This window comes from Pleurodeles waltl, chromosome 1_1 (genome assembly GCF_031143425.1).
Source record: "Pleurodeles waltl isolate 20211129_DDA chromosome 1_1, aPleWal1.hap1.20221129, whole genome shotgun sequence".
Lineage (NCBI taxonomy): Eukaryota > Metazoa > Chordata > Amphibia > Caudata > Salamandridae > Pleurodeles > Pleurodeles waltl.
The window spans coordinates 5,180,954-5,196,701 of NC_090436.1; the positions used below are offsets into that span (position 1 = coordinate 5,180,954).

Genomic DNA, 15,748 nt, shown 5'->3' on the forward strand with positions numbered 1-15,748 from the left:
CTGGGGAGAAGCACTAACACCTTATCCCCTACGGAAAAAGACCTCAACTGAGTATTCCTATCATAATACTTTTTTTGTTTCTCTTGAGCCTTCTCCATGTGTTCTCTTACGTTTTCCCACACTGTGTGTAGGTGGGTTTTTAATTCCCGGGTATGTTTCAGAAGGGTCTTTTCCCCATCCTCCCCCTCCCATAATTCCGCTGCCATGTCTAATAAGGTCCTAGGTTGTCGTCCGAACAACAGTTCAAACGGACTATGGCCCATAGAAGCTTGTTCATGGGTTCTGATAGCGTATAATACTAAGGGGAGTTTCCTATCCCAGTCTTTACCTGTCTCGGAGATAGATTTCTTTAGAAGATTTTTCAGAGTCCGGTTGTACCGTTCCACCAGACCATCAGTCTGTGGATGATAAACCGTCGTCCACAATTGTTTGATCCCCAGAAGTTGTCATATTTGTGTCATCAAGGAGGACATGAATTGGGTGCCTTGGTCTGTTAAGATTTCTCGGGGAAAGCCGATTCGGGAGAAGAACCCTATCATGGCGTGGGCAACACTCTTGGTGTTAATACTACTAAGAGGGATGGCCTCGGGGTATCTTGTGGCGTAATCCACCAACACTAATATGTAACGGTATCCTCTGGAAGAGGGTAGGAGAGGACCGACAATGTCCATTCCTATTCTTGAGAAAGGAATATCTATGATGGGAAGAGGTTGTAAAGGGGCTCTTCTCCTTGCACCAGAATCAATCATTTGGCATTTAGGACACTGCTGACAGAATTTCCTAATCTGTGAAAAGACACCCGGCCAATAGAACTTCCTCAACAGATACTCTTCCGTTTTCTCCCTCCCATAGTGGCCACCCCCTGGCTGGCTGTGGGCTAGGTGTAGGACTTGTTGTCTATAGGGTTCGGGGACTATCAATTGCTTCTTTTCTTCTCTGTCATTGCTAGTGACTCGATATAATAGATTTTTAACGATTGTGAACGATGGACCCTTATCTTGGAGGGTCCGGGGCCGTGCATTTTTCCAGGCATGAACCAAACTTGGATCTTCTCTTTGACAGCTCCGGAAGGGGGGGAGGTTAGTAAGGGTAAGAACCTGTGTAATTACCCTCTCGGGGCTCGAGTTTTCTTTTGCGTAGGCTTTTCTGGTTGCTCTTTTTTCATTTCGGGAGGGTTTGTATCGGTCTAACGGAGGAGGTATAGGTATGTTAGAGAAGGGAGCATTTTTCCACCAGGTACTCAATTCTTCAGAATATCTTGTACTATCCAGAAGCTCCGAGAATCCAGTAAAGTCCGTTCCTATAATAGCTTCTTCAACTAGTCGTTCCACTACCCCCATCCTTATGGGGGTTTCTTTTCCCTCCCATGATAGGGTTGTCCAGGTTAGGGGATATTCTCTTGTTTCGCCATGAATACAACAGATGGATACAGTAAGTCCTGAAGTAAAGGTAGGGTTAACAAGTAAATCAGCCCGGATTACGGACTGACTGCACCCTGAATCAATGAGGGCCAGTGTGGTTCTTCCATTGATAACAAGTCTCTTCTTATATGGGGTTTCTTTCCCCCCGGTATAAAAGACTCTTCCCCTAGTAATTCCTATTTCCATTGGTTCTGGTTTTTCTGTTTTTAGGGGGCAAACCGGGGCTATATGTCCCCATTCACCACAACTAAAACACTGTGGTTGTTGCATATACGGTCTCTCAAGTCCTCGCGTTTTTCCTGTATCCTCGCTGGTTTTTCGCCCCACTGATGAGGACGAACCGGGACTCTGTCGAATGGGGCTAGGCGTTGACCGAAGGGGGGGGACCTTGAACTCGAGGGAGCGGTGAAAGGCACAGGCTAACTCGATGGTGGTGTTAGTGTCCGGGTTTGGGTGTTGTTTGATCCAGTAACGCGTGTTGGGGGGTAGGGCGTCTAGATATTGTTCTAAGAGTACGATCTCAATGATATCTTCCCTATTAGTTCCAATGGGGCCTAACCATTTGAGACCCAAATCTTTGATCCGGAAGTATAGGGCCCGGGGATTCTCGGAGGGCCCCCACTTGGCTTTCCTAAACCGGACTCGGTAATGTTCTGAATCAAAACCCACCCGTTCCAGGATGCTCTTTTTAATGTCCTGATAGGGAGTTATTCCGCCTGGGTTCACCGCTTGATAAGCTGCTTGGAGGGTTCCTGTTAATAATGGGGCGATATATTGACCCCATCGCTCCGGGGGCCAGGTAGCGGAAGTGGCAACTCGCTCAAAATTAGTAAAGAAGGCATCTGGGTCTTCGCCTTCCTGATACCGCTGTAGGACCGAACTGGGCACATTCGGATGTACCCGGGTGGCTGCAATTGTATCCGTGAGATTTTTGATGGCAGTCTCATGAACCAATTGATTGTTGGCCATGATAGTGGCCTGACTTTTAAGCGCGCTTTGTAGGGCCTCCCTTTCCACTTTAGCCTCCTTCTGTTGCTCTTCCCACACTATTTGCAGATGCCTCTGTCCCTCGGCCAACTGCTGCATCATATCGGATATCGTGGGTTTCCTGAAGACTGGCATCGGGAGGCGTCCGGTTACAGTGGGTGTAATGTGTTTCTAATAGCTTCATAGTACAGCACCATTCTTACTGACTTGCAGTAACACACTCCTCTCCCCCGGCTCCCTCATGATCAGAGTACGGTGGCCCACAAGCAGTCCTTGTGATTGGGTCGTGCATACACTGAACCCATTCTGATGTGTTGACAGGTTTGATGTGTAGCACTCTTTGCCTGAAGAAATACTTGCATGCTCTCCTGCAGAGACATTCTCCAGCGAAGTGGACAGAGGGCCAGTACAAGTGTCAGCTACATCTCGAGATCGTGGTGCCTCAGGAGAAGAAGGTATGTTCAGTTATTTTTATTCTACCACCTCTGACTTTTCCACTGAGGGACTGAAGTATGAATGGAATGCTTGAACTCATCTCAGCCGCTCAGGGCCACATCCCAGTCCATTGATATTTTGCACGCCATGCCAGCTCAATTTGAACCCATTCTTGTGCAAATCAGTCTTGACCCTGCTCCTCATGGAAACAGTCCAGCCCGAACTGCCAGGCCAGGTCCTCCCAATACCGGATGACAAGCAACCTTTTATTAGGGCTCATCAATTGGATATAGCTTGGTTCCAGTGGCACAGTGCATTCAGAACCCGCGTCTGGCAATATCCGTCCCACTTACAGCAGCACACTGAAATATAAAAAAAAATAGTGACAAATGGAATGCTTGAATTAATCTCACCCACATGTAATCACTCGGGCCGCATCCATCGGTATTTTTCACACCACGCCACCTTAGTTTAAATCCAGACATATACAAATCAGTTGTGACCCTGCTCTAATATGAGCAGACCGGCCTGAACTGCCAAGCCAGGTCCTTCCTAGAACACTAGAAACTCAAGAAGAGTTTCTCCCTTATTCGGGCTCAATAGTCGTGTATTGCCTCATTCCAGTGGCCAGAGTGCACAGGACCCACATCTGGGAACACGCTTCTTGTCTTCAGCACTACTGTATGCGGCGGCTATTTGAAGTTTCATGGTAGAGGAGTGCTGGCCTCAGCCTTGGGCATTTTCTGTTCCGTGCAGTGTTGTGGCCCAGGACATACACCTGCCTTCGGTGGACCATCTGGGCTTCAGCAGATTCCACGCTGGGGCTGGTGTAGTGGTAAATTCTCCTTCAAGGGATGTCCACGGTCACAGTAAAGGGGCGGGGGAGTCACGAGTGTTTGAAAATCTCTATTTCAGGATTGTAACTGTGTGTAACTTTCCTAGCAGGAGAGTCTGCTGGATAGGGGTCTAAACATTCATCGTAAAATTCCACAGGCGGTCGAGGTGGAAGGTTTGTTGTTGTTTTGTTTTACTTTGCAGTGAAGGCCGGCTGCACGTTGCACACCAAGAGGTGTTGTGTAGCTCCTCTGCTTGCTGCGTAGCGTTGGTGTAAAGGTAAAATGTGGTTTGAGTTTACCTATATTTGTCGTAAGGCTTTCCAGATGACCTCCTCTGATAGTGTTCTTACTCAGCCATTGAATCCAGGCTTCCAGGGGCCTCACACCCATCTCTTCTCACAGACCTTGAACCTGACCACATCCAGTACCTGCTCAGAAAACCCAAACTCATCACAGATTGGCACAGCAACAACCGCCCCATCACATGGCTTCCTTTCCTTCCTAGCAGCAGCTACTAGCATGAAGACAACCTTTGTTTCTCTTACCCTACCCTTTTACCTTTCCCATCTGGGTCACCTCTCACTCTAGTGCAGATGCTGCCACCTTTCACCTGTAGATGACTTTCTATCACTCTTTGAAAATTGAGCTGTGTGTTCCTTGGTGATGGTCGACATGTCAGCAGACCATGACACTGGGGGCATCCAGCTCTTCACTGACACCGTGCTCAGTTGGTTCACCGCAGAGGTCTGGAAGAAAACTATGTTCGATGGCATCTGTCGCTGTAGATACGCATGTTTTGCAATAGCTCGCCATCTGGTGTTGGGCCGGAGTGTTACAAGTTGTTTTTCTTCGAAGAAGTCTTTCGAGTCACGGGACCGAGTGACTCCTCCTTTTGTCTCCATTGCGCATGGGCGTCGACTCCATCTTCGATTGTTTTTTTTCCGCCATCGGGTTCGGACGTGTTCCTGTCGCTCCGAGTTTCGGAACGGAAAGATAGCTAATTTCGGAAGATTTTCGTCTGTATTGTTGCGTTCGGGATCGGCGTAGTTAGATTCAACACCGCATCGAAGATCGAAGAGCTCCGGTGCCCTTCGGGGTAGTTTTTCGATCCCCCGTCGGGGCCTGGTCGGCCCGACCACGTGCTGAAGAACGCCGATGGAACGGACCCCGTTCCGTTTCTGCCCCAAATGCCACAATAAATACCCCTATACAGACCAACACTTGGTCTGTAACCTGTGCCTGTCACCTGAGCACAGCGAAGACACCTGCGAGGCCTGTCGTGCGTTCCGGTCCCGAAAAACTCTCCGAGACCGTCGAGCCAGAAGACTTCAGATGGCGTCCGCGCCGACAGCCCACCGGGAGTTCGAGGAACAAGAAGAGGAGGGATCCTTTTCGATCCAAGAATCGGACTCCGAAGGATTCGACGATACACAAACCGTGAGTAAGACGTCGAAAACCACACAGAGGAAGATTTACAAGGCCCAGGGGACGCCACTGCCATCAGGCCATGGCTCCACCCATAAATTCGGTGACCGACCGTCGGCACCGAAAAAGGCCCAAACAGTGCCGAGATCGTCCGACTCCGGTCGAGACACCGGCACGCAGCCTTCTCGGGACCGAGAAAGTGCTGGAGACAAGCCTCGACACCGAGATGCCGGTGTGGACACGGCTTGACGCCGAGACAGCGGCACCGAAGAAGATCGACGCCGAGAGGTTTCGGCCCCGAAAAAGAAAAAAGTCACCTCGGAGCCGAAAAAACACGCAGACAGGGTTTCGGTCCCGAAACAAACTGCAAGCGACCCAGCTTCAGGCTCTTATACAGAAGAGCACTCGCTAACCTCCCAAATGCAAAAGCATAGGTTTGAGGAAGAGCTACAATCAACTGATGTGGACCATACGCAAAAGCGTATTTTCATACAGCAGGGGACAGGAAAAATAAGCACCCTTCCCCCCATTAGAAGAAAGAGAAGGTTGGAGTTCCAAACTGAACAGACACCACAACCAAAAGTAGTGAAAAGAGTTACCCCACCACCCTCTCCTCCGCCCGTGATTAACGTCTCACCAGCACAAACTCCATCACACTCCCCAGCTCACACCACCATAAGTCAGGGTGACCAAGATCAAGACGCATGGGACCTATACGACGCCCCAGTGTCAGATAACAGTCCGGAGGCATACCCTACGAAGCCATCTCCACCAGAGGACAGCACCGCGTATTCTCAGGTGGTGGCTAGAGCAGCACAATTTCACAACGTAAGCCTCCACTCAGAACAGGTCGAGGATGATTTTTTATTCAACACACTCTCCTCCACCCACAGCTCATACCAAAGCCTGCCTATGCTCCCTGGTATGCTCCGGCACGCAAAAGAAATCTTTAAGGAGCCGGTCAAAAGTAGGGCAATCACACCAAGGGTGGAAAAAAAGTATAAGGCGCCCGCTACAGACCCGGTTTTCATCACTACACAGCTGCCACCAGACTCTGTCGTTGTAGGAGCAGCTAGGAAAAGGGCCAACTCCCACACATCTGGAGATGCACCACCCCCAGATAAAGAAAGCCGCAAGTTCGATGCAGCTGGTAAGAGAGTCGCAGCACAAGCTGCAAACCAGTGGCGCATCGCGAACTCCCAGGCACTACTTGCGCGCTATGACAGAGCCCACTGGGACGAGATGCAACATCTCATTGAACATCTGCCCAAGGACTTACAAAATAGGGCAAAACAAGTGGTTGAGGAGGGACAGAACATTTCCAACAACCAGATCCGCTCCTCCATGGACGCTGCAGATACAGCTGCACGGACAATTAATACATCTGTAACTATCAGAAGGCATGCATGGCTCCGAACGTCTGGATTTAAACCAGAGATTCAACAAGCAGTTCTCAATATGCCTTTTAACGAAAAAGAACTGTTCGGTCCAGAAGTGGACACAGCGATTGAGAAACTCAAAAAAGATACGGACACTGCCAATGCCATGGGCGCACTCTACTCCCCGCAGAGCAGAGGGAATTACAGCACATTCCGTAAAACACCCTTTCGAGGGGGGTTTCGGGGTCAGAGCACACAAGCCAGCACCTCACAAGCAACACCGTCCAGTTACCAGGGACAGTATAGAGGAGGTTTTCGGGGACAATATAGAGGAGGGCCATTCCCTAGGAATAGAGGAAGATTTCAGAGCCCCAAAACCCCTACTACTAAACAGTGACTCACATGTCACTCACCCCCTCCACACAACACCAGTGGGGGGAAGAATAAGTCATTATTACAAAGCATGGGAGGAAATCACTACAGACACTTGGGTTCTAGCAATTATCCAACATGGTTATTGCATAGGATTTCTACAATTCCCTCCAAACATACCACCAAAAGCACAAAATTTGACAACACACCATTCCAATCTCCTGGAGATAGAAGTGCAGGCACTATTGCAAAAGAATGCAATCGAATTAGTGCCAAACACACAAATAAACACCGGAGTTTACTCACTGTACTTTCTGATACCAAAGAAGGACAAAACGCTGAGACCAATCCTAGACCTCAGAGTAGTGAACACTTTCATCAAATCAGACCACTTTCACATGGTCACACTACAAGAAGTATTGCCATTGCTAAAACTACACGACTACATGGCAACTTTAGACCTCAAGGATGCTTATTTCCATATACCAATACACCCATCGCACAGGAAATACCTAAGGTTTGTATTCAAGGGAATACATTACCAATTCAAGGTACTGCCTTTCGGATTAACAACCGCACCAAGAGTCTTTACCAAATGTCTAGCGGTAGTCGCTGCACACATAAGAAGGCAGCAAATACATGTGTTCCCATATCTAGACGACTGGCTAATCAAGGCCCATTCGTTAATAGAGTGCTCAAATCACACAAATCATATCATACAAACCCTCTTCAAACTAGGGTTCACCGTCAATTTCACAAAATCCAAAATTCTGCCGCGCAAGGTACAACAATACCTGGGAGCCATAATAGACACATCAAAAGGAGTAGCCACTCCAAGTCCACAAAGAATTCAAAATTTCAACACCATCATACAACGCACGTATCCAACACAAAGGATACAAGCAAAGATGGTACTACAACTCCTAGGCATGATGTCTTCATGCATAGCCATTGTCCCAAACACAAGACTGCACATGAGGCCCTTACAACAGTGCCTAGCATCACAATGGTCACAAGCACAGGGTCACCTTCTAGATCTGGTGTTAATAGACCGCCAAACTTACCTCTCGCTTCTGTGGTGGAACAACATAAATTTAAACAAAGGGCGGCCTTTCCAAGACCCAGTGCCACAATACGTAATAACAGATGCTTCCATGACAGGGTGGGGAGCACACCTCGATCAACACAGCATACAAGGACAATGGAACGTACATCAAACAAAACTGCATATAAATCACCTAGAACTTCTAGCAGTTTTTCAAGCACTAAAAGCTTTCCAACCAATAATAGTTCACAAATACATTCTCGTCAAAACAGACAACATGACAACAATGTATTATCTAAACAAGCAAGGGGGGACGCACTCCACGCAGTTAAGCCTGCTAGCACAAAAGATTTGGCGTTGGGCAATTCACAACCAAATTCGCCTAATAGCACAATTTATACCAGGGATCCAAAATCAACTCGCAGACAATCTCTCTCGAGATCACCAACAGGTCCGCGAATGGGAAATTCACCCCCAAATTCTGAACACTTATTTCAAACTCTGGGGAACACCTCAGATAGACTTGTTTGCGACAAAGGAGAACGCAAAATGCCAAAACTTCGCATCCAGATACCCACACAAACAGTCCCAAGGCAATGCCCTATGGATGAACTGGTCAGGGATATTTGCTTACGCTTTTCCTCCTCTCCCTCTCCTTCCTTACCTGGTAAACAAACTCAGTCAAAACAAACTCAAACTCATATTAATAGCACCAACTTGGGCAAGGCAACCCTGGTACACAACGCTGCTAGACCTATCAGTAGTACCCTGCATCAAATTGCCCAACAGGCCAGATCTGTTGACACAACACAACCAAAAGATCAGACACCCAGATCCAGCATCGCTGAATCTAGCAATCTGGCTCCTGAAATCCTAGAATTCGGGCACTTACAACTTACCCAAGAATGTATGGAAGTCATAAAACAAGCCAGAAGGCCATCCACCAGGCACTGCTATGCAAGTAAATGGAAGAGGTTTGTTTGCTACTGCCATATTAATCAAATACAACCATTACACACAACTCCAGAACATGTAGTGGGTTACTTGCTTCACTTACAAAAATCTAACCTGGCTTTCTCTTCCATTAAAATACACCTTGCAGCAATATCTGCATACCTGCAGACTACCTATTCAACTTCCCTATATAAGATACCAGTCATTAAAGCATTCATGGAGGGCCTTAGGAGAATTATACCACCAAGAACACCACCTGTTCCTTCATGGAGCCTAAATGTTGTCCTAACTAGACTTATGGGTCCACCTTTTGAACCCATGCACTCCTGCGAAATACAGTTCCTAACCTGGAAGGTGGCATTTCTCATTGCCATTACTTCCCTAAGAAGAGTAAGCGAGATTCAGGCGTTTACAATACAGGAACCTTTTATACAACTGCACAAGAATAAGGTCGTCCTAAGGACCAATCCTAAATTTTTGCCAAAGGTTATTTCACCGTTCCATCTAAATCAAACAGTGGAACTTCCAGTGTTCTTTCCACAGCCAGATACCGTAGCTGAAAGGGCACTACATACATTAGATGTCAAAAGAGCATTGATGTATTACATTGACAGAACAAAAAACATCAGAAAGACTAAACAACTATTTATTGCATTTCAAAAACCTCATGCAGGAAACCCAATATCAAAACAAGGTATAGCCAGATGGATAGTTAAATGCATCCAAATCTGCTACCTTAAAGCTAAACGACAGCTGCCCATTACACCAAGGGCACACTCAACCAGAAAGAAAGGTGCTACCATGGCCTTTCTAGGAAACATCCCAATGCAAGAAATATGTAAGGCAGCCACATGGTCTACGCCTCACACATTCACCAAGCACTACTGTGTAGACGTGTTATCCGCACAACAAGCCACAGTAGGTCAAGCCGTACTAAGAACATTATTTCAGACTACTTCCACTCCTACAGGCTGAGCCACCGCTTTTGGGGAGATAACTGCTTACTAGTCTATGCAAAACATGCGTATCTACAGCGACAGATGCCATCGAACTGAAAATGTCACTTACCCAGTGTACATCTGTTCGTGGCATCAGTCGCAGTAGATTCGCATGTGCCCACCCGCCTCCCCGGGAGCCTGTAGCAGTTTGGAAGTTACCTTCAACTATTTATATATGTATCATCTCAACCTTAAATAGGTGCATACTTAGTCACTCCATTGCATGGGCACTATTACTACAATTCAACTCCTACCTCACCCTCTGTGGGGAAAAACAATCGAAGATGGAGTCGACGCCCATGCGCAATGGAGACAAAAGGAGGAGTCACTCGGTCCCGTGACTCGAAAGACTTCTTCGAAGAAAAACAACTTGTAACACTCCGGCCCAACACCAGATGGCGAGCTATTGCAAAACATGCGAATCTACTGCGACTGATGCCACGAACAGATGTACACTGGGTAAGTGACATTTTCATTATACAGCTAGAAGCCCCATACTTCTACAAGTTCATGTCTCATGCCTAATCCCACATGATTCTGTTATGTGATGGTTCCCCCGTACTTGAAGCTACTGGAAGTAATGCTTAGCCAGTAAGCCTTTACTGGCTTCCAAAAAGATGCCAGCACTCACATATATGTTAAATTGCAGTCCACTAGCAACATCCTCAAACGCCATTCCTGCCTGGATGATATTCAAACTGATTGCAGTGGATCTGAAACTCTTATGAACAAGAGTTTGTTCTGCAGAGGAGACCTTAAGCCTCTCACCCAGGATTGTTTGAACATTATGTATATAGATTGTTCCTTTCCCTGCCTTTCATCCTCCGATAAACTTCTCGTTGACTGTTCTCTGGCCTTCAAGGACCATGTGCATTTATCTTCATCTGCAGCCTGGGTTCAGCTTATATCCCCGCATGGAATGAAGCCGTCGTTGTATCCATGTGTCTAATCGCACCTCCACAGAAGCAATGCAGCTCGGGCTGGTCTCTCAGGGAATTCCGTGACGCTAATCAGAGCCATTCTTCAGGCAGCTATTGAATTCATCGCCCACACATCACCACCTAGAAAGAGCTTGATTGCCCCTACCCTCTGCCAGCCGTAGCAGACTTCTACATTTGTTGCGAGCTCTGTAAGGCATGCAATTTGAGTAAAGCGAAAAGATCTTGTCCTTAAAGTCAGTGTGGCTTGGAGCCCACCCTCACCCGGCTGGGTGTCTGAGAGATTCATGAAGGCCACACAGCTCAAGAGATTTTGTCCAAATACGGACCAAGACTGTAACAACCTTTGTTTGCACTCCAGACTTGCTCATTCTGCGGTGCGACATAATAAAGGTCCCATCACTTTACAATCTTCCTATCACTTCTATAGTCCCTTCCCCCGGGCTCCGCACTCTGATGCTGTCTCTTCTTTGCAGACGCCTATTGACCTGAGCTCTCGTTGGAAACGTCTATGCAAGTCTCTGTATGTGGTACCGGTTGTTGATGATACCGTGGACCTGGTGTGAACGTGCGGTTGCTGTGGCTTGTGGCTCGTTTACTGCGGTTACATGGTAGCTGTGGATGATACCGTGGACCTGGTGTGAATGTGCGGTTGCTGTGGCTTGTGGCTCGTTTGCTGCGGTTACATGGTAGCTGTGGATGATACCGTGGCCCTGGTGTGAACGTGCAGTTGCTGTGGCTTGTGGCTCGTTTGCTGCGGTTACATGGTAGCTGTGGATGATACCGTGGACCTGGTGTGAATGTGCGGTTGCTGTGGCATGAGGCTCGTTTCCTTCGGTTACGTGGTAGGGGTTGTTGATTACATCATGGACCTGGTGTGAATGCGCGGTTGCTGTGGCATGAGGCTCGTTTCCTTCGGTTATGTGGTAGGGGTTGTTGATTACATCATGGACCTAGTAGGAATGTGCGGTTGCTGTGGCATGAGGCTCGTTTCCTTTGGTTACGTGGTAGGTGTTGTTGATTACATCATGGACCTAGTAGGAATGCGCGGTTGCTGTGGCATGAGGCTTGTTTCCTTCGGTTACGTGGTAGGGGTTGTTGATTACATCATGGACCTGGTGTGAATGTGCGGTTGTTGTGGCATGAGGCTCGTTTCCTTCGGTTATGTGGTAGGGGTTGTTGATTACATCATGGACCTGGTGTGAATGTGCGGTTGCTGTGGCATGAGGCTCGTTTCCTTCGGTTACGTGGTAGGGGTTGTTGATTACATCATGGACCTGGTGTGAATGTGCGGTTGCTGTTGCATGAGGCTCGTTTCCTTGGGTTATGTGGTACGAGTTGTTGATTATACCATGGACCTGGTGTGAATGTGCGGTTGCTGTGGCATGAGGCTCGTTTCCTTCGGTTACGTGGTAGGGGTTGTTGATTACATCATGGACCTGGTGTGAATGTGCGGTTGCTGTGGCATGAGGCTCGTTTCCTTCGGTTACGTGGTAGGGGTTGTTGATTACATCATGGACCTAGTAGGAATGCGCGGTTGCTGTGGCATGAGGCTCGTTTCCTTCGGTTACGTGGTAGGGGTTGTTGATTACATCATGGACCTGGTGTGAATGTGCGGTTGCTGTGGCATGAGGCTCGTTTCCTTCGGTTACGTGGTAGGGGTTGTTGATTACATCATGGACCTGGTGTGAATGTGCGGTTGCTGTGGCATGAGGCTCGTTTCCTTCGGTTACGTGGTAGGGGTTGTTGATTACATCATGGACCTGGTGTGAATGTGCGGTTGCTGTGGCATGAGGCTCGTTTCCTTTGGTTATGTGGTAGGAGTTGTTGATTATACTGTGGACCTGGTGTGAATGTGTGGTTGCTGTGGCATGAGGCTCGTTTCCTTTGGTTACGTGGTAGGGGTTGTTGATTACATCATGGACCTGGTGTGAATGTGCGGTTGCTGTGGCATGAGGCTCGTTTCCTTCGGTTACGTGGTAGGGGTTGTTGATTACATCATGGACCTGGTGTGAATGTGCGGTTGCTGTGGCATGAGGCTCGTTTCCTTCGGTTATGTGGTAGGGGTTGTTGATTACATCATGGACCTGGTGTGAATGTGCGGTTGCTGTGGCATGAGGCTCGTTTCCTTCGGTTACGTGGTAGTGGTTGTTGATTACATCATGGACCTGGTGTGAATGTGCGGTTGCTGTGGCATGAGGCTCGTTTCCTTCGGTTACGTGGTAGGGGTTGTTGATTACATCATGGACCTGGTGTGAATGCGCGGTTGCTGTGGCATGAGGCTCGTTTCCTTTGGTTACGTGGTACGAGTTGTTGATTACATCATGGACCTGGTGTGAATGTGCGGTTGCTGTGGCATGAGGCTCGTTTCCTTCGGTTACGTGGTAGGGGTTGTTGATTACATCATGGACCTGGTGTGAATGTGCGGGTGCTGTGGCATGAGGCTCGTTTCCTTCGGTTACGTGGTAGGGGTTGTTGATTATACCGTGGACCTGGTGTGAATGTGCGGGTGCTGTGGCATGAGGCTCGTTTCCTTCGGTTACGTGGTAGGGGTTGTTGATTACATCATGGACCTGGTGTGAATGTGCGGTTGCTGTGGCATGAGGCTCGTTTCCTTCGGTTGCGTGGTAGGGGTTGTTGATTACATCATGGACCTGGTGTGAATGTGCGGTTGCTGTGGCATGAGGCTCGTTTCCTTTGGTTATGTGGTAGGGGTTGTTGATTACATCATGGACCTGGTGTGAATGTGCGGTTGCTGTGGCATGAGGCTCGTTTCCTTTGGTTATGTGGTAGGGGTTGTTGATTACATCATGGACCTAGTAGGAATGTGCGGTTGCTGTGGCATGAGGCTCGTTTCCTTCGGTTACGTGGTAGGAGTTGTTGATTACATCATGGACCTGGTGTGAATGTGCGGTTGCTGTGGCATGAGGCTCGTTTCCTTCGGTTACGTGGTAGGGGTTGTTGATTATACCGTGGAACTGGTGTGAATGTGCGGTTGCTGTGGCATGAGGCTCGTTTCCTTTGGTTATGTGGTAGGGTTGTTGATTACATCATGGACCTGGTGTGAATGTGTGGGTGCTGTGGCATGAGGCTCGTTTCCTTTGGTTATGTGGTAGGGGTTGTTGATTACATCATGGACCTGGTGTGAATGCGCGGTTGCTGTGGCATGAGGCTCGTTTCCTTCGGTTACGTGGTAGGAGTTGTTGATTATACCGTGGACCTGGTGTGAATGTGCGGGTGCTGTGGCATGAGGCTCGTTTCCTTTGGTTACGTGGTAGGGGTTGTTGATTATACCGTGGACCTGGTGTGAATGTGCGGGTGCTGTGGCATGAGGCTCGTTTCCTTCGGTTACGTGGTAGGGGTTGTTGATTACATCATGGACCTGGTGTGAATGCGCGGTTGCTGTGGCATGAGGCTCGTTTCCTTCGGTTACGTGGTAGGGGCTGTTGATTACATCATGGACCTGGTGTGAATGTGCGGGTGCTGTGGCATGAGGCTCGTTTCCTTCGGTTACGTGGTAGGGGCTGTTGATTATACCGTGGACCTGGTGTGAATGTGCAGTTGCTGTGGCATGAGGCTCGTTTCCTTTGGTTATGTGGTAGGGGTTGTTGATTATACCGTGGACCTGGTGTGAATGTGCGGGTGCTGTGGCATGAGGCTCGTTTCCTTTGGTTATGTGGTAGGGTTGTTGATTACATCATGGACCTGGTGTGAATGTGTGGGTGCTGTGGCATGAGGCTCGTTTCCTTTGGTTATGTGGTAGGGTTGTTGATTACATCATGGACCTAGTAGGAATGTGCGGTTGCTGTGGCATGAGGCTCGTTTCCTTCGGTTACGTGGTAGGGGTTGTTGATTACATCATGGACCTGGTGTGAATGTGCGGTTGCTGTGGCATGAGGCTCGTTTCCTTCGGTTACGTGGTAGGGGTTGTTGATTACATCATGGACCTGGTGTGAATGTGCGGTTGCTGTGGCATGAGGCTCGTTTCCTTCGGTTACGTGGTAGGAGTTGTTGATTATACCGTGGACCTGGTGTGAATGTGCGGGTGCTGTGGCATGAGGCTCGTTTCCTTCGGTTACGTGGTAGGAGTTGTTGATTATACCGTGGACCTGGTGTGAATGTGCAGTTGCTGTGGCATGAGGCTCGTTTCCTTCGGTTACGTGGTAGGAGTTGTTGATTATACCGTGGACCTGGTGTGAATGTGCGGTTGCTGTGGCATGAGGCTCGTTTCCTTCGGTTACGTGGTAGGAGTTGTTGATTATACCGTGGACCTGGTGTGAATGTGCGGTTGCTGTGGCATGAGGCTCGTTTCCTTCGGTTACGTGGTAGGAGTTGTTGATTATACCGTGGACCTGGTGTGAATGTGCAGTTGCTGTGGCATGAGGCTCGTTTCCTTCGGTTACGTGGTAGGAGTTGTTGATTATACCGTGGACCTGGTGTGAATGTGCAGTTGCTGTGGCATGAGGCTCGTTTCCTTCGGTTACGTTGTAGGAGTTGTTGATTATACCGTGGACCTGGTGTGAATGTGCAGTTGCTGTGGCATGAGGCTCGTTTCCTTTGGTTATGTGGTAGGAGTTGTTGATTATACCGTGGACCTGGTGTGAATGTGCGGTTGCTGTGGCATGAGGCTCGTTTCCTTCGGTTACGTGGTAGGAGTTGTTGATTATACCGTGGACCTGGTGTTAATGTGCGGTTGCTGTGGCATGAGGCTCGTTTCCTTCGGTTACGTGGTAGGAGTTGTTGATTATACCGTGGACCTGGTGTGAATGTGCGGTTGCTGTGGCATGAGGCTCGTTTCCTTTGGTTATGTGGTAGGAGTTGTTGATTATACCGTGGACCTGGTGTGAATGTGCGGTTGCTGTGGCATGAGGCTCGTTTCCTTCGGTTACGTGGTAGGAGTTGTTGATTATACCGTGGACCTGGTGTGAATGTGCAGTTGCTGTGGCATGAGGCTCGTT

At 48.5% G+C, this 15,748-nt stretch overlaps 1 protein-coding gene across 1 annotated transcript in view; it reads left to right on the forward strand.

Moving 5' to 3' along the window:
- The window catches only part of LOC138249600 (zinc finger protein 84-like), an 83,469-nt gene that overhangs the window by 20,280 nt on the left and 47,441 nt on the right, over positions 1-15,748 (forward strand). Inside the window, exon 3 of the mRNA XM_069203559.1 lies at positions 2,783-2,863. Coding sequence (XP_069059660.1) covers positions 2,783-2,863 — 81 coding nt within the window. The remainder of the gene's footprint in view (positions 1-2,782; positions 2,864-15,748) is intronic.